Raw genomic sequence first — 23,625 nt, forward strand, 5'->3', positions numbered from 1 at the left:
AAAACAGTTACTGGATGTTGAGTTCAATGTTAAAGCTTCACCAGCTTTCAGACTGTGGATACATTAGGACCAGGACTTTCATGCTTCTCATGAAAGTTCGGTTGAGTTACAAACCAAACCAAACACAAAAATCTGTTAGAAGCTATTTGTTTGTGTCATCCAACAGCTTCTTTAGATTTTACTTTAAATGGTTTTCTAACAAAGCCGTAGATGTGAGACATTTTTGGCCCTGCCTGCAGGAAGAAAGGCTCTTTCCATGACCATCTCAGACTCCCAGGCATAAAAAGCCAAAGGAAATAATTGACTTCTGGCAGTGTGCCTTGTAGGTATCAGCTGGACTTGACTTGGCTTCAATTTTTGGTTCAAGCCTTCAGAAAACACATGATGACTAAGACAGAATAAGACCATTCTAGATGCCTCATGGGAAACTCAGGGGGAAAGAGTGCAAAAACAACCTTGTTTCTCCCTTTAGAATTCTGGAGTTACAAGGCAGAGGTCCCCCATCTTCCTGAATTGTAAGTGAATTCCCTCTCTGTCATCCTTATTCAGTGGCCAGCCAGCTTCTGCTTGAACAGATTCTGTGACAGGAATCTCACTGTCTCCCAGGACAGCTTCACCTGCTCTTCAGCAACACCATATGTAACAGGAATAAAGGGAAAGGAACGTAAGGGGATAATAGTTAAGGAATGGGTGAGAAAGAATGTGGCAGGTAGCCAGGAAAGGGTATTCCATGGTGATTTGTTCTCACTGGGAAGTGGGCAGCAACATTTAAAACAATGAGAAAATGTTGTTCTTCCCATTGATAATTTTCCTTCCCCCTTTGCCATTTTTGTCAAGCCAGCTTTACATCTACGATTCTAATTTTTGTGAGTACTAAGATGTCACAACTGGAATGAACTCTCTAAATAATTTTTAAGCTACATATTCCCTTTATTTGTATTGACCCAAAACAGTGGCACCAGACTAGTGGAATGAGCACCTGTTTGGGAGTTAGTTTGGGAGGTTTCAGTCCCAGCCTTGCTGTTGACTAACTCTGAGACTTGGGCCTTAACATATAAGCCTTAGTTCCCTCATCTCTAACGTGGAGATAATAAATGCCTACCGGCAGGTACGTTGTAAGATCTCAGTGGAATAGAATTATCCAGTGTGGTGCCTAAAGGGGATTTTGTTTGGTTTGTTCATTGTTGTTGTTCTAGCACCTAGGATGGTGCCTGGCACAGAGGAGGTGCCCACTAAGTGCTAAAATGAATACTGGACGAATGAATGACTATGGTCAGTAAATGATAGCTATTGCTAAAGGCATGGCAGAGCTGTCAGTTGTAAGAAGTCTTTGTAAAGCAAGAGACTGATGATTCAGAGGCTTGAAGGAGAATGCTTTGTCATAGGCTAAATTAATTTTTCCCCACCATACAGCATGGCTGTAGGATTCTTCAAAAACTGACTAGGCTAGTCTGATAGTAGTGGCCTATCAGAACTTATTAACATTAATGTCGCTAAAGTTGGTATATAATCCCCCTATGCTAAATTTGACTGCCGTAGGAAAAAAAAAAAAAAAGAACAAAACTGACTAATACTGTGACCATTAGGGTCTTTCCTCAGTCTTCACCCTATGTTCTCTATAAGACATTTAGAGTGGTCTCATTCTGTCTAGTAAAGTATTCTTTGAAAGCTTGGAATGAAAAATGAAAACAAGACTTAAAGATTGACTGGTAGCCATTCAGAAATAGATACAAATGTAGATTAAGTTTTGAAAACATTTTCCCTTTCTTATACCTCCTCACATTTTTAAGAGAAGTATTTAGTAAAATAAGTAAACATAAAAAAAAAAACAAATGGAATCTTAAATATAATTTATGAGTTACTTTCGTAGAGGTACGTGTAACTTACCTATATAGTTTTGTTTCTTTTGAAGCCCTTTAATATTTGTCAGATTAAAGCACATATTTTTACAAAACTTGAAGTACAGAAAGTCAGCTTGCACCAATTTGAAGTTATTTTGAAAGATCCTGTTTTCAATTCAGCATTTCAAGAATAACAGAGAAAATGTATAAGATCTAGATTCAGAACCATGTAACCAAAAATGACAGTGGGGTGGGAGGGAGAATTGGGGTGGGGTAGGATGAGAAGGAACTCTCCCATTTACTAAAAGAAAAATGAAACAAGCATATTACCTCTAGCTGCATTACGAACAGGACAAGTATAAACCACACCATATAGTCACCTCAAATACTGCCTTCTGATGTCATCTCATTGCTTACTACCTGCTAATCTTATCTCCCGCAGGAGTCAATCTTAAAATTATACTGCACTGTAATTAACTAAACACATTGCATCTTGCAGAGACAAATCGTGGACCCCCAGTAAATATTTATTAATTGACTTCTGTGTGCTAAGCAGGTAGGTTTTCTTTCTGGCTTCACACACTGTTTCTGCAAGAAAAGTTTTACTTTCACTCTTCCACATACCTGCAGTGCCATTCCCATCATTGCCAGTATTGCCTCAAAGTAGTGCAAAGGAGCATCCCCTCTCTGAAGCCCTCTTTGATTAAGTTCACCTAAACTAAAGCCATCTCATCCCTCTAGAAGTCACTTTGTGTACATGGTTGTAGTCATTTCAGAATGATTTATTTACTACTTTGTTACATTCTCATTTCTCTTGATTTTGACACCCCCATCATGACAGTATATGCCCCCACCAAGAACAGGCATTGAGTCTCAGTTCTCATAGGGACAGACACCCTCTACGTATAGTGTCTAGCCCAGGGGAGTACCCTCAAAGGACATGTCCCACATTTAGATAATGAACTTGTTAGCATTAGTAAAAAAATAAAAATGCAGACATTCCTGATTATTTGTCTCTACAAGTCAGTCAAGAATGGTTATAAATGGAATCAAAGCTGTGAGAGATGGATCTATTTCACCAAACAGGTGATCAAAACCTAATACATTTACACTTAAAAATTGGTGTTAGGTAGATTGAATGACTACCCAAAGTCTTACAAAGGGAAATAATATATGGTATTATATTTAGCTGAGAGACCTGTGCATTATTTGAGCCTCTGTATTAAAAAAAGTTTTGATTCATTCAATCTTCAGAAAAATGATTTGGAAGAGATTAAACTATGTATTGCTAATGCTTGTACACCATTGGAAGCATCTGGTACTTTCTGAACTTCCCACATTGTGAGTTGAGTCATAGAGTGGGTCAGATCTTCGTGCAAAGAAGGGAGGATGTGTGTCTGCTCTCCAGCCTTTTATGCTACAAACTTAGAGTGTAGCCAGGGCAGGCCATAAGACAGTTTATGAAGGGTCCATAAAGTGCATATAGGTGCCAACAGCAATAAAAGTCCCTATTTGCTGGGCGTAGTGGCTCACTCCTGTAATCTCAACACTTTGGGAGGCCGAGGTGGGTGCATCGCCTGAAATTAGGAGTTCAAGACCAGCCTGGTCAACATGGCAAAACTCCATCTCTACTAAAAATACAAAAATTAGCCGTGTGTGGTGGCAGGTGCCTGTAACCCCAGCTACTTGGGAGGCTGAGACAGGAGAATCACGTGAACCCAGGAGGCAGATGTTGCAGTGAGCTGAGATTGCTCCATTGCACTCTACCCTAGGCAACAAGAGTGAAACTCCATCTCAAAAGAAAAAAAAAAAGTCCCTATCGATGCTGGAGTTACATGGGTATATAGTGGTGAGGTTAGTAGTTAATTGTGTTTAGCATTAGGTGAAGATGAATTATTTTTTAAAATATTCCACAGAAGAGGTTAACTTTTTGGATAAAAGTATAGGCTTTGATGGAGACGAACTAGAGGGCTATAGCATAGTGATTTGATTATCCTAAAAGGCTCTGCATTAAGAAGAAATAAAATCAATAGAAGATGCTGGGGAAGTTACCAGGTTAAAGATGGGGATACATGGGGCCCAATAAGGAAGATATGGAGGGTTTGAGTGCTCATGATTAGACCTTGACTCTGATAATGACTAAAAGACATTGCAGGGTTGGAGGTATGCTGGGAGGAACAGCAGAGTGGATTTGAAGGTGTGTGGGATCATGTGGCTAGAACAATGTTGGACAATGCTGGGTTTCTTGTTATTAAGACAGAGTCTCACTCTGTCACCCATGCTGGGGTGCCAGTGGCATGATCACAGTTCACAGCAGCCTCGACCTCCTGAACTCAAGCAATCCTCCCACTTCAGCTTCCCTAGTAGCTGGGACTGCAGGCACATGCAACCACACCTGGCTAATTTTAGTATTTTTAGTAGAGACAGGGTTTTGCCATGGTGCCCAGGCTACACTCAAACTCCTGGACTCAAGGGATCCACCCACCTCAGCCTTCCAAAGTGCTGGATTACAAGCGTAAGCTACTGTGCCCAGCCTGACAATGCTAGTTTTAAAAGGGTGGCATTTAAAGTGATAACTTAGAATGAGGGGTTAAAAACTGGAGAAAAAAAATTATTAAAAATTCGTTGCAAGCAAGACATGAAGAATAAAATGAAAGGACATTTATTCATTTCTTTCCATGTATCTTCATTGAACACTTGGCTTGTCAAAGGCATTGTATTTGGAACTTTGGAAGAGAGAAAGGCAAAGTGGAATTTATCAGAAGCAGTCTTTTTTAAAAGGAAAGAATTCTTTTTCTAATGTATTAAATCTGTTAAAGTCTTGTATATTTGAAGCACTTTAAAAGTACTTATTAATTTCCCATTACAGCATATTTCAGGTGACGAATTTCTATTTTTTATTACAGCTAGAAATGGAAAGTTCACTAAGATAGTAAATATGACCCCCTAGAATCTTGAGCATATAATAAGTGATCCGAATGAGTTTTTATTATCTGTGACTGCATTAGAATAAACCAGAGGGAATTAAAATCCAATTAATTCTTTTACTCATGTTGATACAATTACCTGAAATCAAAATGTATGGAAGGAGGTTTAGTAATTTTTAGATTGTTCCCTTATTAGCTCTAAGAATTTATTTGAACTTTACTCTTTCTGTGTTATGACTGTTTATTTTCCTCTGAAGACAAGTACCTTAAGCTGTGAATTTGGTCACAAAAGAACTGAGCACATCTGGTAGCTACAAGGTGGGAAACTGCGACCTGCCATGGGTTTCTGATCCTTTCTATGGGGAAGTGATACCGTAGTGATGGATTTGATCAAAATTTGTGGTCAGAAGGTCAGGTTTCAAGGGCTGGCTCCATTACTGGCTTGATGCATGTTGGTAACCTCATAATCCTTAGACTCTCACCTGTAAAATGAGGACAGTAGGAAAGCTACCACATGAGCTATGAGGGAATCTATTTATATTCTTTTATAGCACTTTTATAGCACTTGCTGTGTGCCAGGCACTGTTGTAATCACTTTACAAACATGAACTCATTTCATCCTTCTTACCATTCTATGCCATAGTTACTATTATTATCCCCATTTTACTAAGGAGGAAACAGGACCCTAGATCAAGGTAGTTGCCCAAATCCCAAAACTAGTAAGAGGCAGAGCTAGGATTCAATCTGGGTGAATTGCAATTGCTTGTTTTCGGTCACAGGAACATAAGGAAAAATCTGTATAGCAGAAAATAGGCAGTGTTTCCTCTTTGAGATTATCTAAGGGCCCAAGATCCTGTGGTTGGTAACAGGCACAGGGCTGGTGGTAGCAGCGTTCTAGGCTGACTGTCTGTGTGCAGTCAGCTAGATGGGCTCTGATGGCAGGGATCAAGTGAAGCCTGATCCAGGAGGGAAGAGAGGTTTTCTAAGAACATGTAGAATGTATGTGTTGATCTCTAAACCTCAAACCAGCAAACAGGTAACATATATAGGACTAATATGTGTGTAGATACAGCAGGTCTGACAGGTAAGAAACCCCTCTCCACTCTGCCCCAAATGTACCCTACCACATGCTTCTCACCCTGGCTTTTTGCTGTTAAACTGAACAAACGTCAGGCAAGAACTTGACCTCCTTGTGTGAGCACATGCCCCTTAATAAAATGTATAGCCCTGGACATGGTTTGTACATTTTCCATTTAATGCAAAATTAGCTAACAGATGTTTTCAATTAGGTCTAGAACCAGGAACCCTTTTCAGAGTACAGTGCTAGAATGTGTACTAATTGATTCATGTGCCTGTCCTGGTGTTGCCTGGAAGATAAGAAGCCCTTAGCAGACAGTCATGCCCAGAAACTGACCTTTGGAATGATGACTACGGTCCCAGCCTCTTCTCTGCCTCAGGGGCAGTCAGTATATAGGTTGCAAGTTCAGACTTAGAGCTATACCTTCCCTAAGATAAGAAGGATGAAGAGCTGGGATTCACTAACAGGAGCCTGAAGGCAAAAACCCTGCGCAGTTTTACAAAAAAGAAGCAAGCAGTCTTTCAGAAGGTGAGTCTTTCTGTTACTCAGGTGGCCAAGGCCACCAGCCCACTGCTAATTACTCAGCCACACCCAAGATCCTGCTACTACCCCGGTTTCTGGCTCCACATGCGTCACTATTAAGATGACTTACTGGTCACAGTAAAAGCAAGCTTTTAAAAGTGGCCAGTTGGGGAACAGAGCTTATCTGCCTGCTGAGAAAGCCAGTCGCTGGAGAGCCCTGATTTGGAGCACAAGGAAACCTTAAAAAGTGAGTTGAGGTTGCATTTGCTGGGAGACCCTAGGAAGGACAGTAATGGGGTGGAAACGGGGCTGGCCAAGCCCTGCCTTCGCTCCCAAGTATTTCTTTCCCACCAAATGCCATTGTGTTCAGGGCAGTACATCATATACTGTTTTTATTCAGCCAGTGCCAGTGACATTTCAAGGAACTAGGAAGAACCTGAATTTCTCTGCCACTTTGAGAAAATTATTAAATGTTTAGTAGGAGAGTTCTGACTCAATGAACTAGGAATACTGTGAGTTTGTGGGAACAAAGGTTTTGAAACCAGAATGTGCTGTGAAGAGATATGATGGGTTTCTTTTCCACATTTTTATTCCATGACAGCTGAGCCAGCTTCCCAGAGTTAGCTGTAAACATAGAGCTTTTATTTGCCAGGTTTACTTAGGGGTTCTCTTTGCTGGTCCGGAGTTATATTGCAGAACCATACATAATCCATGTTTCCTTTGGATATGAATATGTAGTGGTGTCCATATAAACATGCCATTAAAAGTTGTAAAAGCATACGGCCCCATCCCTAGCCCCTCTAATGGCAAGGCTGCCTCTAATACTCTTTTGTGCATGACTCTCTGGGATGGGTCTTTCAAGCTGGACGGACCTCAGCCTCAGTGTTGCTCTGCCCAGAACCTTGAGCCAGGTGAATTCCAACTCTAATTATTTTAGTTCTGAATCTCATTTCCTGCCCCACCTCCTTGTCTGGCTCTCTCCTGTGCTTTTGTGTACATATCTGTCTTTGTCATTGATCTGTAAGTTCCTTTAGGGCCAAGAGCTCTGGAGCCAGGAGATGTAAGTTCAAATCTCAGCTCAGCTGGGTACTGAATAGCTGTGTGACTTAGTGAGTAGCTTACCTCTCTGTACTCCCATTTATTTTTCTATAAAATGGTGATAATGAAAATAGAAGTACACACTGCTTAGGGCGATTCTGAGAATTAAAGGATAACGTTAATACATGGAACCTGCTTAGAGCATTGCTGGGTATACTGTAAGAGTTCAGTAAGCGTAGCTTTAACCATTGCCATCATTCCCCACAGGCCCTGGCATATTGTTGGTGTTTAATGAATGTTTGTCAAATTATAAGATAAATCATTCCCTTTCTATAGGAATTGCCCATAGCTAGTTAAAGAGATGGGGGAAGGAAAGGAAGAAAGGGAATGCATCATATTTCTTTTTCAACACTGGAGAGATTGTGGTAAAATACTTGGGGCTCCAGAGTATAAAGAACTATGTTTGATCTTTTGTCCAAACCCCTCTGGGATTTGGGATTTGCCAGCGGATGGTGAGGGGGATGGGGAAGCAAAGCAGTATGATTTGCAGGGAGAGAACTAATTACAGTGTGCTTGGAGAGGGTGGCATTTATTCTGCTGAACCTCTTCTCTGCTTCACATAACACTGGCCACTTCACTTTTCCTGAGATGTCTCTGAGGATGGGCATATTTTAAAGACTTGAGCTTACATCATTGCATCTTAAAAGAACCGAGTATAATTGAGTTGCTGATACAAGTGGGTACTTGCACAAGGTCCAGGTCACCCACATCTCTATGGAAACACATGTTTGCTTTAAAGCCCAGCAATCAGAAGCAGATGTTTATAGGAGCCAGCGTTGGGTCACTTTTAGAAAAAGGCATTTATTTATATTCTCAAGCCAGCAGAGACCTATGAAATGAAATAATTTCAAATTAAATAGAAAAACCATGCCGTAGGTGAATGCTAATAAAGTCTGCCATGTGTCCTCCTCCCACTGTGCTTTCACTGCCTTAGATCTGCCGCATTTATTTTAGCTGTCCTTTGCTCTTTTGTGCCCATTTGCATTCTGCTGCTGTGGGGAGGTGGTTTGGCACTTCATGCAAAAATGGTTAATCTTCATTCATAAGCATTTGCCAGTACTAAAATGGAAAATTCAAAGCTGGGCCTGCCATAAAGTGTGCTTTGTGTTCTGCTCTGCCGTGTATATGCAGCATATATGCAGTGTGCGCCACGCAGGTGACTCTGCCTGCCGTACAAGCACTCAGCACTCCGGGCCCGTTAAGTGAAGATGTTCTCCCATAAAGGTCTCAAACTTGCATCAGCACATCTTGCCCTAGATCTGCTCAAGTGATATTCTAAGTGATTGGAAGCTTTTATCTGCCTCTGAAAGCAAGCCTTTTCAAATAAGTATTGACTGTTAATGACCTGTTTAAATAAAACATTCAATTTTCTTTCTTCCCTCCACAAAGAACTTAGTAGGCAGTGACATTTCTAAACCAAAGGCTAACCCTGCTTTTCAAAAGAGGCCAAGCCAGAGCTTTTAAATGTGAATTTTTTTTTCTGACATTTGATCTTAAAATGCTTTTCGGTGAAGTTGTTCTAACAGTGGGTTGAGCACATTGAAATGCCTTTGAATGAAAATGCAACCTTGAATTTTTTTCTCCAAATTAAGCAAAAAAATACCAGTCTAAGTATCTTCATATGAAATTCATATTTCAGTCATCACTCTGTTTCATTGTTTCTGTTTCTCATTCCTAATAATTAAACCAACTTTCCTCCAAGGAACAAGAACTTTTATTAGACTATGGAAATTAAACTACAGAAACAAAGAGCAAAAGCACTTGAAATATAAGAGACATCAGTCATTACCATGCCAGATAAGGAATAGCAAAGGATGGAGGGAAAAGAAGAGGGGACAAAACGGAAGAGAGATTAGGCAATTGAACAGTTAGGCAACAGAAAACATACCTAGTACTAAATTAGACCAAGTCTCAGTTTTGTAGAGGAACCCTTTCCCTCTTCAGCTGGCATGCAAGTGACCCTGATTGTTCTTAGGGCACAGGATGGTTAGTCTCTGGTTTAAAGATGATCTGTACAGAGAAATAGCCTAGTACTGTACATCACTGGAGATGGCACCCATGCCTTTTATAAGCGTTTCCATCAGTTTCTAGTGCCTGTGCAGACCCGTAGTACCTGAGAGCCAAAAGGGACCACAGAGTTCATTTCCTCCAACCTGGAGACCCATGGTCCTTGTGCTACAGTGTGACCTGTCAGGATGAATGGTGCCCTTTATAGACAGATGTGAAACCGTTCCAGCTCTCCCTATCAAAACCTACCTGTCCTGTTTCCCATCTTCTCAGAGCACTGCTCTCTGCTAAGGGCCAACTGATGGCAGTAGGAGAATGAAATAAATTAATCTGTGATAGTGCACCTTCTTCCAGAGGTAATGGCATGCCTTCAACTAAGTAGAAATGCATGTTTCTTAAGAAGCTCATACTCAGGGGTACTGTTAGATACTGTTTTGCCTGAGAAAATTTTTGCTGCTTCTCAAATCACATGGCGTAACTGACTTCCTACACACAAGATCAGTGCTGATTCTTCTCCTCTGAGGCAGCCATGAGAAAATGTCTCAGGATCGACGTGATCATAGTGATGCAGGATTTTTCAACAGCACTCTTTAGGCTTATGCCAGAATCAGGTACACAGACACTTTTAATTACTCCAACTTAGTAATTTAAATTAGTAATTCAATTAGTTATACCTTTAGACCCCAGAATGTCATGGAGCCACTTGTCATCATCACAGCTCCCCGGAAACAATTTGTTGGCTAAAGGCCCACTAGCTGCAACTCTTTGCGCCCTCACCTGAGGTAGGAAGCTGCAGGAAAACAGCCTTTTTTTGTCGGGGAGAGGGAGGAGCGGGAAATGGAGTTTCTCTCAGTCTCTCAGGCTGGAGTGCACTGACACTAGCTCAGCTCACTACAGCTTCCACCCCGCCTCTCAGGTTCAAGCAATTCTTCTGTCTCAGACTCCTCCTATTCCCCCTCCCTGCCCCGCCCACCACGAGTAGCTGGGACTACAACGGCAGGCCATCACACCTGACTAATTTTTGTATTTTTAGTAGAGACGGAATTTCATCATACTAGTCAGGCTGGTCTGGAACTCCTGACCTCAGGTGATCCACCCTCCTCAGCCTCCCAAAGTGCTGGGATTACAGGTGTGAGACACCGCACCCAGCCAAAAATAGACATTTCTTTAAAGCAAGTTATTTGTGCCCATTCCTATGGGAGTGGAGTGAGTGGAGTGGTTTCATGCTGCAGTTTATGCATCCCGCACATGCACAAAGCATGTATCATGGGCCTGTCTGGCCCGAGAAGGCAGGTCCCAAGGAATGGTTTTATTCTCCTGGAGGAGTTCTTAACTGCAGTTCATAGACAGTGAGCCCTGTAACTCGTTTATGATGGTTTTGAGGTGCTGTTAGCGCAATGGCTATGGGCTGCTAAGTTGGACAGTCTTAGGTATGAGTTCTGGCCCTGACGCTTACTGTGGGACTTTGAGCAGTTAGATCTCCTTGTGCCTCAGTTTCCATGTATGTAAAATGGGGATAATCTTAATTTCTACTCACAGGGTTGTGATGGTAAAATGAAAAAAAAAAGTGTACATCAAGCACTTAACAGAGTGTCTGGTACATTTTAAGTTCTCCGGAAGTGTGCTGATTATTGTTAAATAATGTATTTGTGAAAAGATTATTCCTTAATGAAGTAAACTATGTAGGAAACTGGCCTTCCCCTTATCTCTCTAGGCTTTCATGAAAATCTGTTTCTTGTGTGTAGTGTTTGGGATCAAGAAAGAGGCTCTTTCTTTATGTTCCAGGATGGAGACTTAGTGGTTCTCAAGGTTTTGCTAGTGTGCATGTGAATACCCTGCGGGGCTTGTTAAGCACTGATTGCTGTGCTGCCCCTGCCCTCCAGAGCTTCTCTTTCTGTCTGGTGAGGAGCAGAGTATTTGCATCTTTAACAAGTTCCCAGGTGATGCTGATGCTGCTCATGTGGGAACCACACTGTTTAAGAACCTCTGCTCTAGGACAGCACTCTGCAATAGAAATGTAACATAAGCCACACATGCAATCGTACATTTTCTAGCAGTCACATTAAAAAAGTGAAAAGAAGTAGATTAAATTAATTTTAAAACTGTATTTTATTTAATCCAGCCTGTCAAATACTATTTCAACATATAATCGATATAAAACATATCAATGAGACAGCTTATATTCCTTTTTTTTGTACTCAGTCTTTGAAATTTGGCCTGTATTAAACCTTTCCAACACACTCCGCTTTACACTAGCCACATTCAAATTTGGCTTTGCATGAAAATGACCTGGGAGTTGCTGTTTTCCATCACAATTTCCCCATCTGACCTTGGGGCCCAGAAACCTCACTTTTTCAGATCTCCCTGGTTAAGTCTGATGATTAACCAGAAAGTCAAATTGATCCAGTCTCTACCAACTTGGTCATTTTTCTCTTTCTAAGCCATCGTCATGACGTTTGGCATTTATCTAACCCCTCCAGCTTACATTATGCATTATGATAATTTATGAAATACCCTATTAGTGGCCCCAAATATGCAGCATGATTTTTATGTTTTTGCAAATCATGGGTAATTTTGCATTAATAACCTTGAAAATTTTGTTAAAATCATTACTTAAAATTTTTTCTTATATATTTTCTATAGTTTCCTAAATCCATTTCCAGCAAAGTGATGTAATACCTGAGAACAGGAAAGTAAACCTAAGAGCAATAATGGGTTTAAGAGAAACGAAAGTGAAACTTTATTGCTGATTATGCAATCAAACAGGAGGGATGACGGAGACAAGCAAGTCAGAAAGTGATCTGACATTTCAATACATTGTTAGAACGTTGCATGTTTTACATGATTGCATTAGAAACATAAATATATATTTTAAAAACTTTACAGACTGTCATACATATTAAACTTCATTGAATTATGTCAGTTGGAAATACTGAGACAAACATATTTGCCAGAATTTCTATTATTTGAGTTTATTATTCATAAAAAATGTTTATCTTTGTTCTAAGCTAATAGATTTTCTGGCTACTGTTAATGCATATTCCGTAAGATCTTTGCTCATGAGTAGTTCAGTTCAATATAATTCTGTTTTTGAAGTGATTGGTGGTAACCATATTTGTGGTTTATACATTTTATGGTAGAAAAGTATATATAGCTGATGTATTAAAATGGTGAAATTCTTTTCTTTATGACTAATATGTTTCCCTAATAAGTTTTAACAATTTCCTTGATCTCCGGTTTTCTTTAGGATATACATAAAAATTAGATGATGATATCAATATATGTTTGTAATGATATTACTGAAAGCTAAATTGCAATTTTAAGGTAAAAAGTTTTAAAACAATATATAAGCTGTTGAAATGTTACACCAATATCAGGACTTATATTTCTGAGTATCTTAATTTTGTGTTGATTCATTAGTGTGTATGGAACATGTATCCATGGACTTGAATAGTTAGCCCTCAGTAACTGGTCTGTTCCAAGAACAATTTTAAATGATTAATAGCAAGGAGAGACCAAGTTCTTCTCAAGAACTCAAAGATCCCTGTACCTTTCCTGTAGATTTAAAAGCTCTTGTGGTCGATATATGTTAAAGTATGAGTATTCAGTCATGTTTTGCAGTGATACACTACCAAGCAGATGACCAAGATGTTAGGGAAGGTCTGTTCTCCCCAAACATCTGTTACTCACTGTCGGTCCTAAAAATCACAGCATTAGAGGCTTCTTGGGCCAACCTAGATGTCTGTAGCTTGTGGGGCTGGGGCTTCACATTGCTAAACCCTGGATCTGTCATGTGAAATGAGGTGAAAATATATTGAAAAGTTCCTTGACTACTTTAAACAATTAAGATTCAGATGAAATTTAGCTGACTGGGCAGATATAGTTCATAGCAGAAAAGAGAATCTCAAAATAGGGACCCAGTGCAGTTTCATTTTCGTAGCAGGGAGGGTCAGCTCAGGAAAGGTAATGAGCACATGATGTTATACAGGTACAAGGTGTGCTTCTGGACATTCTGGAGGGACTAGTGCCAAATGGAAGGTGCAGACACTCAATGAGAACCTTCAGGATGCACTGAAAATAACCTCGCCTGTCCCAGTGTTTCCCTAGTGTTTGTTCTTAGCTGTAGAACCCAACTTGACTATCCAGTCACTTAAACTTATAATTCTTTAAGGCAAACTAAATTCATGGTCTGTTAGATTAAAACACTTTAACTAGTTTCGCATTGTCTCTGTTATGCACCAGCTGGCAGAAAGCTGTGATGTGGAGAGGGTATTAGAACCCACCCAGAAGGTAGAGCCTGTGGAGGCAGGCTTCCACATGGGAAAAATAATTGAGAGTAAATGGGCAAGGAATGGGTCCCTATAATTATTTTTATCTTATCTTCCCATCTGAGAAACTTAAAATAGACCTATTTTACCCCCACAGCCAGTATTTTCCTTCCACAAAAAAACTAAAATTATGATTTGAATAAAATTGTAATTAATCATACTAGCATCGGTCCCAAAGAGTCTTCTTGAGTTAGACTTTGAGGTCAAAGAGAAAAGGAATTGCCAAGGAGGGGTGTGTGTGTGTGTGTGTGTGTTATAAATATAGCTAACCATCCATTGTCACCATGTCTTCAGATCTCATAAATTTTCTATCCTCAATGGAATTCCTCCCTGATTCCTCTGCGGATTATAACATTTCAGCTTTAGAAAATGCTGCACATCCAAATCATAGACATCAAAGCCCAAATGCAAAAAAAAAAAGGTTTTTCTATTAGATTTCTCATATCTGTAATGGCAAAATCAGATGTGTCCAGAAGAGTCAGCTGACCTGGTCTAATGAAAGGCACTGTGGCTCACCGGTTCATCTTTAATGGCACCGAATTTAGCTGTCACCATTTAGTTCTTCAGAGTTCTTAGGTATACCTCTCTCCCTTTCCTCCACCTCTACCTCCCTCTCATGCATATATTCATACTGTCACACACTGTGAAATTTACATACAGTGTATGTTTACATAATGCCAAAACTTTCATTTGAATAAGAAAAGCAGCCATCCAGACGTCTTCCAGTATAATGATTATAGACTATCTTGCAAGCTTGTAATGACTGACCAAAGGCTTTACTTTCCACCCATGGCTTGTAAACAAAAACACTTAGTTATTTGTTTTTGTACTTCACACATCATTCATGTTCACTATGAGAAATAATCAGAAAAGAATGCTGTCCTTTACAAGTGAGTAAATTACAGGAGCAGGAATAAGTGAAAATAAAATTCAAGTGTTACTTGCCAGCTATTAGGTTGGTGCAAAAGTATTTTAAAGACTTAGCCTTTACTTTCAATGGCAAAAATCACAATTACTTTTGCACCAGCCGATTATCCTGTATACCAAGTAAGGGGATATAGAACTTACCATTTATAGAGTGTTTTCAATAGATTCGGCACTTTTGCAGAGCATTTGGGAAAGTGCTGCTTTACTGGAAGCAAGTATGCAGAGTCTCTCCTGCTAGCAAGTCCAAATGCATGTGCCAGTGGCAGTATTATTTGGAAACTTATAAAAATCTTACTGTTCCTAATATTTGATAATTTGTCTCTGTGGATTCCTAGTTGAGAATAATTTGAATAGTAATAGAGTTAACATTGCGTATTACCAAACTTTCATCCTAGAATCAGCGAAAGATAATGGATCTGAATTTATGCTTTATTTAAGCTGTAGGTGTAAAAGAAAATAATGGGGAGGAATCAGAGATTCTTTGCAAGTCCATAGCATCTATCTACTCTGGAGGTGAGGACACTTATAATAAAAGAAAGACAAGAATATAAGAAAGTGTTTCACTGGTTATTTATTGACAAAAAGCACTTGACATGCAAACAGGTGGTATATGTTGATATCGTGGCCTGACTGGCTGCTAATTTCTGAACCAATGTGTTAGTGCATTTAAGTCATTTATTCTCTATTTCAAAAAGATTGAATCTATTAAAGACTTAAGATCTGTGTTCCATTATAATGGTGAAAGATTTTGATCAGATAAGGGAAAAGAAAATACAACAGCTTGATTTTCAGAATACAGATCTCAGAGGGGGCCACTTCACAAAAGAGGTTGGGCACCAAAGACAGAAAACCTAAAGCTTTTTTTTTTTTTTTTCCCCAAGCCAAACTGTATCCAGCTTTATTAAAGATACTTTCCATAAACAATCATGGTATTTCAGGCAGGACATGGGCAGACAATCATTAACAGTATTCAATAACTTTCAAACTCCCTTCTTTGATGGACTACCAAAAATCAGAAAGCCACTATAAAACCCAATGAAGTCTTCATCTGATGCTCTGAACAGGGAAAGTTTAGAGTGAGGGTTGACATTTCACATTTAGCATGTTGTTTAACAACTTTTCACGAGCCGACCCTGACTTTCAGGAAGTGAAATGAAAATGGCAGAATTTATCTGAAGATCCACAATCTAGAAATGGAATCACTGCTCTTTTGACAGGTGCCATCTCAATGGCATCACTGGCAAGACCAGATTGCCTGACACACTGGTAACCAATGACTGGGGGTCAGGTCCCAACAGATGCCTGGACTTAAGGGAGTTAAGTCTATGCTGAAAGACGGAAAGGGAGAAGAGGACATAAAAGCGAATTTGTTTTTCCATACCACAAGGCTTTTGTGTGCCAAGGTGGCCATGTGTGTCAACGTCAGGGAATCCCTCCTCCTGGGAGCCAAGAGGACGTCTCTCAAAACTAGAAGGGAAAGTCGTTTCCCCACATCAATCCAGCTTTGGAGACATTCTGTTAGTGACATATGCCCCTTCTCCCAAAACAACAATGAAGTGTTCTCTGTGCTAACAACATAGCTTAAAAAAAAAAAAAAAAAAAAAAAGGTAAAACAAAATTCTGCATTTTTATAAAACTTGATAAAAAAATAGTATTTCAAACTGTACAGTCACCAGAAGTACACAGTTATCAAAAATGCACACACTTCACTTGGCATCTCCAGCACCTTCGGCTTTCTGTGCCTGGTCTGTTTTGGCATCTCCGTTTTCTGCAGGGTTATTCCCTTCCTTGCCAGCATCAGCTTTTCCCTTTTTCCCTTTGGGTACCTTCTCTCCCTTCTTTGCAGGGGCCTTTTTCGGCTTGGGCTCTGGCTTTGGAGGAGCAGGTTTAGCGGACAACCTCGCGGATCTTCTCTGTGGTTCGTCCTTCACCTTGGCTTTATCTCCTTTAGCATCCCCTTCAACCTTTCTCTTGGGCATGGTGGTGACGGCGGCGGGACGTAGGCGCTGGGCGCGGGATGCAGCGGCGCGTGGGCTTCGGTCGGTCCGGGGGTCGTTCTCGCCTCCTCTTCTTCACACTGCTCCAACCTAAAGCTTTTAAAGAAACAGAAGGATTATGGGCAGTTTTAAGGGTCCATTTGCAATTGGAGATTATGAACTTACGGACAATAAAAATTACGGTGAAGGTACTTATGTATTGATCTGGAATGTTGCTCATGATATGTTGGTAAGTGAAAAAACAAATTTAAAACTGTTGTATTCTGTTGGAGAGTAAGGCAGGAGAGGTGGCAACTTTAGATATGGTGTTCAGGGAAGCCCTCTTGCAGGAGGTGACACTTGAGCTAAGATAGACTGCAGAGGACAGGGGCAGTGGCTCTCACCTATGATCCCAGTGTTTTGGGAGGCCAAACTGGGAGGAACATTTGAGCCCAGAAGTTTGAGACTAGCCTGGGCAACAAAGTGAGACCCTTGTCTTTACAAAAAAAACACAAAAATTAGCTGAGTATGGTGGTGCATACTTGCAGTTCCACCTACTTGAGAGGCTGAGGTGGCAGGATTGCTTGAGTTGAGGAGGTGGAGGCTGCAGTGAACTCTGATGACGCTACCACACTCCAGCCTGGGCAACAGGCAGGTTTTCCTTGAGGTTTGTTTTGAGACAAATTTTTAAAAAAAAAAAAGGTTTTGAGACAGGCTCAACAAAAAAGACTACAGGAAAGAAACAACCCTGAAAAAATCTGAAATTAGAGCATTCCAGATAGAGAGAAAAGTTTAAAAAAAAAAAAAAAGAGGAAAAAGTTGGGGGTGGGTACTTACGTTTAAACCTAGAATAGTTTCCTCTTGTTTTTCCTATAGTGCTTGGTATTGTTATGTACATATAGGAGGGCTATATTCAATAAATGTTTGTTAGATTACCTAGGAGCTGATAAAAGCTTTGAGACAGTGAGGATTGTGATGATAATACTTAGTTAAAATAGGTACAATTTCCCTTCTCTCACTAATTTTGACGACCTTTCTTTTACATAATAGGAAGAAACACAGTTTAGATAAATTCCCATCTGTCTTTGTCATTTTTCATGTCAATACAGTATGAATAAAAGATTTTACATTGTCTTCTAGAGTTATTATAACATGCTTTTAGAACATATCTAAGTCAAATGTTTAGCTTGAAAGTATTTTTACATTCTAAAATGATATTTATGATTATGACTGAATAAAGTTGTTCACTGTGTTGGAAGAGAGCATAAAAATAACACATTGAGAAATCAATTTTAGAACTTAATCTTCTTTCCTTCTTTATAGGGCTGATTCCACTAAAAGCAAGATGGCTGAACTCAATACTCATGTGAATGTCAAGGAAAAGGTAAGATCAAGTTATATGTTGGCTCACAGAAACTCCAAACTGAGTAATGCAGTCCCTAGCCGGTAAAAACTCAATTACAATGGAGAAAGGGAAAATGGTTTCGGGGGATACATAATAAGTTTGCCACACCAGCAAACTGTTTAGCAGAAAAAATCATAAGTAATGTTTACAGAAAGCATGTTAAGTATATTACACTCATTTTTTTCACTTACTCTTGACCATAACCCCATAAAGAAGATACTGGTATTATTTCTGTTTTACAGAGGTGGAAGTTGAGAAACAGAGAAGTTAAGTAATTTGGCTAAGTTCACATAGCTGATAAACAACAGAGCTGAGATTTGAACCCAGGCAGCGTGCCATTCCACAGTTCATACTCTTCACCCCCACGCTGGGTTGCATCTAAGAGCAACAGTATTATATTACCTCTTCAGAAATGGACTCAGAGAGAGACATCCAGTGTATCACCTAGTGATCATGCTGGGCAGCCTTTGAAGTTGCTTTCAACCCTGAGAGTTCATGACTCTGAAAATCCTCTAACTCCTCATGATTTGTTGGAGACTGATTCCACTTCAGAGCTCTTTCTAAGTCTGTGCTGCGTCCTCCACTGAGGGTCAGAATCCCTCACTTGCCACATGTGCTGCCTTGTACTGTTAGCTCTTAAGGATCATAAACCATACACCATGAAGATAAATTTGTCCAACCCATTTATCTGACCCCATAGGAACTGAGGCCCTAGCACTGATTTGCTCACAGTTGTACAGGCAAGTGGGAGAGCCTGGGTGGGAGCCCAAGCCAGCACAATGCTGGTGTACCTTCCACAGCGTCACCCCACAGCCTTCTCTGGACTGTAAACCATGTGAGGGCAGGAGTTTGTCTTTCATCTCTTTATATCCTTACCATACCAAAAATACAGAGTGAAGGATGAGAGGATACATCTGTGGAGCCCTTACTACTTTTTCTTTCACTTAGCAAAGGTGTAATAGACCCAAACACTGCTCTAGATACCTGGGGTATGGCGCTGAACATGTAGATGAAGTTCCTGCTCCCATGGAGCTCACATTTGGGTGCAAGGAAGCAGAGAATAAACACAAGAATACATAAATGAACACAATTGTTTTATAGAGAAAACAGCAGGGTGGTGTGATGAAGGGGGAGGCAAGGGTAGGTGGCTGCTCTATATGGGGTGGTCAGGGAAGCCCTTTGGAGGTGGTGACATTGGATTGAGATAAAGATGGGGAAAGAAATAACCACACAAAAACCTGAGGAAAGAGAATTCCAGACAGAGAGAAAAGCAAAGCAGATGCTTAAGGTGGACTAAGTTGAATGTGTTTGACGAGCAAGTGTTCAGTGTGGTTCAAGTATTGTAGGCAAAGGTGATTGATAATGGGAGATGAAGTCAGAGAATACCACTTAGAATGCTGGCTCCCTATCCAGGTTCATGGATTTCCAAGGGATCCGTGGTTAGAATCCATGGGTCTGTGAACAAAGATGAGAACATCCTCACTAACATCTAAATGAAATTTACCATTTCCTCTAGTCATGAATGTAGGCAAAGGAAAAAAAGACCCACAGTAGAACAGCAGTAGCTGTGACTTTCACAATTAAAAATCACAGATACTTTTGTATCCAATTACATTTGTTGCAGATATCCAGAAATGTTATTTGTGCGTCATTGCTACAAACTTACTGTAGTTATAGAATCCTGTTACTATATGATGTTATTTGATGTGGTAATAGAGAAGTACATATATTCCTGTAGCATGTGTGGATTTTATTAATAGTCTAAGTATATTTCAATATAAGTAGTTTCCTTAGTAATCACATGAAGTTTATTTCATGAATTTTAAAACAATATTTTGAGAAGGACCCCACAGCCTTCTTCACCAGACTGCCAAAGAGGGTCTGTGTACTAAAATGTTTGGAACCCATGATACTGCCATGTAGGGCATTATTCAGAGGGCAAAAGGAAGCTGTTGGAAGGTTTTAAGTGGGAGTGTGACTTGATCTTACATGGTTTAAAAATCTCACCTGGCTCCATCTATGCCTGTGCTACATATTTTATAAATCTTCATATTAAATAACGTTTCTGTTTGATGAGGACACTGAGGCCTGAGGTCAGACTTGTCTTGGTCAAAGTCAAACTCTCAAAAAATGTGGAGGAACGGGGATTCAAACTCACCTGTGTCTGGTTCTAAAGCCTCTGCCCTTTCCACATATTAACTGCTTCTCAAAGTTTTCCATCAAAATGCCCCCAAGGCACAGGACTAATGTGTTACCCCAAGTCTCTGGGTACATGGTCAAAACCAATTTCTGCCAACATACAATTTCCTTGGAGTACTATGTGTTGTCTTAAAATTTGATGCAAAATTTTTACCCATTGTATTTCATAATATATTCCACACATTATTTCAGTATAAAACCATTGTAACTTTGTGATACTTATTATGAAATAGACATACCATGCCTAAAGTCCTTGGGATCTTCAAAATGATAATTGTATTTTTGCATCCTAATAAGCTGACCTTTGGCTGAGGCCTCTTGGATATCATCCAGTGGGGACTGGTTGCACAGGGAACCAACCAGGTGATTAGAGCGTTGGAATTTTCAGGCCTACCCACCAAATTGGCAGGAGAAAAGCGCTGCTGAAGATTAACAGTGATCACCAGTGGCCAGTGATGTAAGCAGTCATGCCTATGTAATGAAGCCTCCCATAAAAACCGAAAAGGACTGAGCTAAACACTTGAAGGTTGGGGTGGTGAACCCAGAGAGGGAATGGAAGCTTCAAGCCCCTTCCCACATACCTTGCCCTGTGCATCTTTTCTATCTTGTGTTCATCAGTAACCTTGGTAATATCCTTTTCAGTAAACCAGTAATTGTGTTTACTTGAGTTCTGTGAGCTATTCTAGCAAATTATAGACAGTCCCTGATTTATGATGGTTTAACTTAAGATTTTTGATTTTATGATGTTGCAAAAGCCATAGGTACTCAGTACCCTCCTGATATTTTTTTTTATCGTTTTTTCCCCCAAATATTTTGGTCTGTTGTTGGTTGAATTCACAGATATGGAACCTGTGGACATGGAGGGCCAGCTGTACTTGTGCTGGTATCTGAAGTGGAGGGTGGTCTTGTGGAACTAAGCTCTCAATCTGTGGTATCTGATGCTGTTTCCAGGTAGACGGTGTCAGAGTTAACATTGGGAGAATTAAGTAGGAGAACACCCAGCTGATGTCTGCTGAAGAATCCACTGCTGAAGGATTACTTGGTGGAGAGAAGACCCCACACATTTAGGTGACCAGAGGTCCCCAGAAGTGTTTTGTGTTGTGAGAGCATAGTAGGAGAAACTGAGTTTGTTTTTTCCTATATCTTTACAAACTTATTAGCCATTGAGTAAAAAATAGCGGCAAGATGTCCCCTTTTATGTCATGGCTTCTTCATATAATGTCTGAACTCACAGTCATATATTCAAGTGAGAATATGTGTTCCCCAATTTAAGAAGCTGGGTTGGGCGCTGTGGTGCTAACCAAGGATCAGCGGCCTCTTTCCAAATATCTGTTGAGATAGAACAGCTCCTAAAGTTGGACCATGGAAAGGAAAAGTACTTTGAAGAATCGGACTCATAGCAATTGATCCCTGCAAAGCATGGCTGGTGGACAGACCAATATGGTAGGCTCAGCAGCCAACACTAGCGTGTCTAATTCAAAACAGAGATGGCATCATGCCAATAAGGGAAAATAGACTGATCTGCCAGCACACAGATCACAGAAGTTCAGTGTGAATGCTCCATGCATCAGCTTAAGTGCCACATACATCCAGTCCTCATGAGCAGTGTCAGATGTCCACGTGTCAATTAACAGTAGATAGTGTTTTCCCACTGCATTTCCATAACTTATGAAAATGTTGGCACTATTTTGAAAGAGGGTGATGACAATGGAAGTAGAGCTTCTCTAACTCATTTAGTGAATTCCATCTTCTCATGTCAAAAGGTTAATAGATTTCTCAACTCAATAAAATAAATCATAATAAACAACTGAAAATTCTGTTCCTTTATAATTTTACATTGATTTATTTTAGTATACTTACGGTCTGTAGTTATTAGCTTTTATGGTCTTTTTATGATTCATTTGTTTCTCAATCTGTCACACAGAGCAATGACATTTTAATTCTGAAAATTAAGAATAATAACAACTGTTACGTCTTAGAGTACAAGCTTGTAGAGATCAGATGAAACATCTATGTAGCATTTTTGATGCAGTATCTAGTCAAGCACTGCAGGAAATGAACTACTTCATAATAAGTGTTGGAATCAAATGAGTTCATCAGTTGTCATTAGTGGGTCCTCTATTGGATGAATTTGAGTACGTGCTTTGGTGAGGAAATGATTCCTGCCTTCATGTAGCTTTTAGTCCAAAGAAGCAGATAGCTAATCATTTCAGGTTTAATATTCAAGACAACTGAACCTTAAAATTGGCACTCATTTTAACTGTTTTATTTTAAAATGTCTCTATCTTGTTGGGTTATAACGATAAGGATTTAAATTGAAAATAGTCGCAATCAGAGTCTGATCTCCTCAGCATGACATTCATCCCCTGCATGAGTGGACCCCTGTCCACCTTTCACACCTTTATCCACTGCCACATCTTCATGCATCTCTCAGTCACTACCCTGACCTTGAACATGTCTGCCTCCTTTGCAGAGGCTGTTTCCTCTCTCTGATATGTCCTTCTCAGAGACCTGACTCTCTTCTTTCTCTTTTCCTGCCTGAAATGCCCTTCCCCTGTCATCTGCCTTGTACTTCTGTGGGAGTCTCTGCATTCTCTACTGCAGCTGTTATTCCAGGGAGTGTAATTGTTAGTGGTGGCTCTATCTCCCCATGTGAGACTGTGTGCCTCTTGGAAGCAGAGAATGAGTCTTACTATTACTATTCTTGCACTTCATATATAGTTGACCCCCCAGATAGAGTTAGATAAATGAATGAATAATGAATGAATGAACATGCCTGCTTGAATTGTTAAGTTCTTTAGAGACTTCATTTCCCATTTACAATATTTTGCAAAATCTCAAATCTTCTTGAAAAATGAAATGTAGGTTAATGGAAATGTCATCTCTTTTTGCTATTAAATAAAGCATGTTTTAAATTGCTTCTAAAAACAGAAACTTGAGTTACTTAGGTTAACTACCTGTGGTTCTTCAGAAAAGTAGTATGTTTACATAATCATCAAAGACAGGTGGTCTCAGGTAGACTTCACAATACCAAATGAGGTCCTTTGCTGAGTAACCAGTCATATTCTACTGAATGAAATAAATAAAATAAAGGGAGAAAAAAAATCCCCCAAATATCACTTTGCTAAGGCGAGATATCAGAACAAAATCTTTGGACTAATCTGATCTTATATTTAGGGCATACTCATTTTTAATAGCTTCTTTTTTAAATAATGTATTTTTAAAGAAATTGAACAGTAGAAATGTATAGATGAGTTCAGTGTAGGGCCTAATAGTCATCATTAGATGATTTCTGTGTGAAACATGTGGGTGCCAAG

The 23,625-nt window shown here is 39.8% G+C and overlaps 1 protein-coding gene and 1 pseudogene across 21 annotated transcripts in view; one reads left to right on the top strand and one right to left on the bottom strand.

The window, feature by feature from the left end:
- Nucleotides 1-23,625, top strand: part of SPATS2L (spermatogenesis associated serine rich 2 like) — a 171,651-nt gene that overhangs the window by 65,937 nt on the left and 82,089 nt on the right. For 18 of the 21 annotated variants that reach the window (XM_035305244.3, XM_035305245.3, XM_035305247.3 and 15 more), the window contains one exon: nt 18,028-18,088. In XM_035305244.3, the coding sequence (XP_035161135.2) occupies nt 18,050-18,088 (39 nt within the window). In that variant the 5' untranslated portion in view covers nt 18,028-18,049. Of the gene's footprint in view, nt 1-6,265; nt 6,375-6,480; nt 6,616-18,027; nt 18,089-23,625 lie in introns of those variants that run through there. The other 3 variants (XM_078328079.1, XM_078328084.1, XM_008999159.5) reach the window with 2 other exon arrangements.
- Nucleotides 16,347-16,812, bottom strand: LOC118154641 (non-histone chromosomal protein HMG-17 pseudogene; annotated as a pseudogene).

This window comes from Callithrix jacchus, chromosome 6 (genome assembly GCF_049354715.1).
Source record: "Callithrix jacchus isolate 240 chromosome 6, calJac240_pri, whole genome shotgun sequence".
Classification (NCBI taxonomy): Eukaryota; Metazoa; Chordata; class Mammalia; order Primates; family Cebidae; genus Callithrix; species Callithrix jacchus.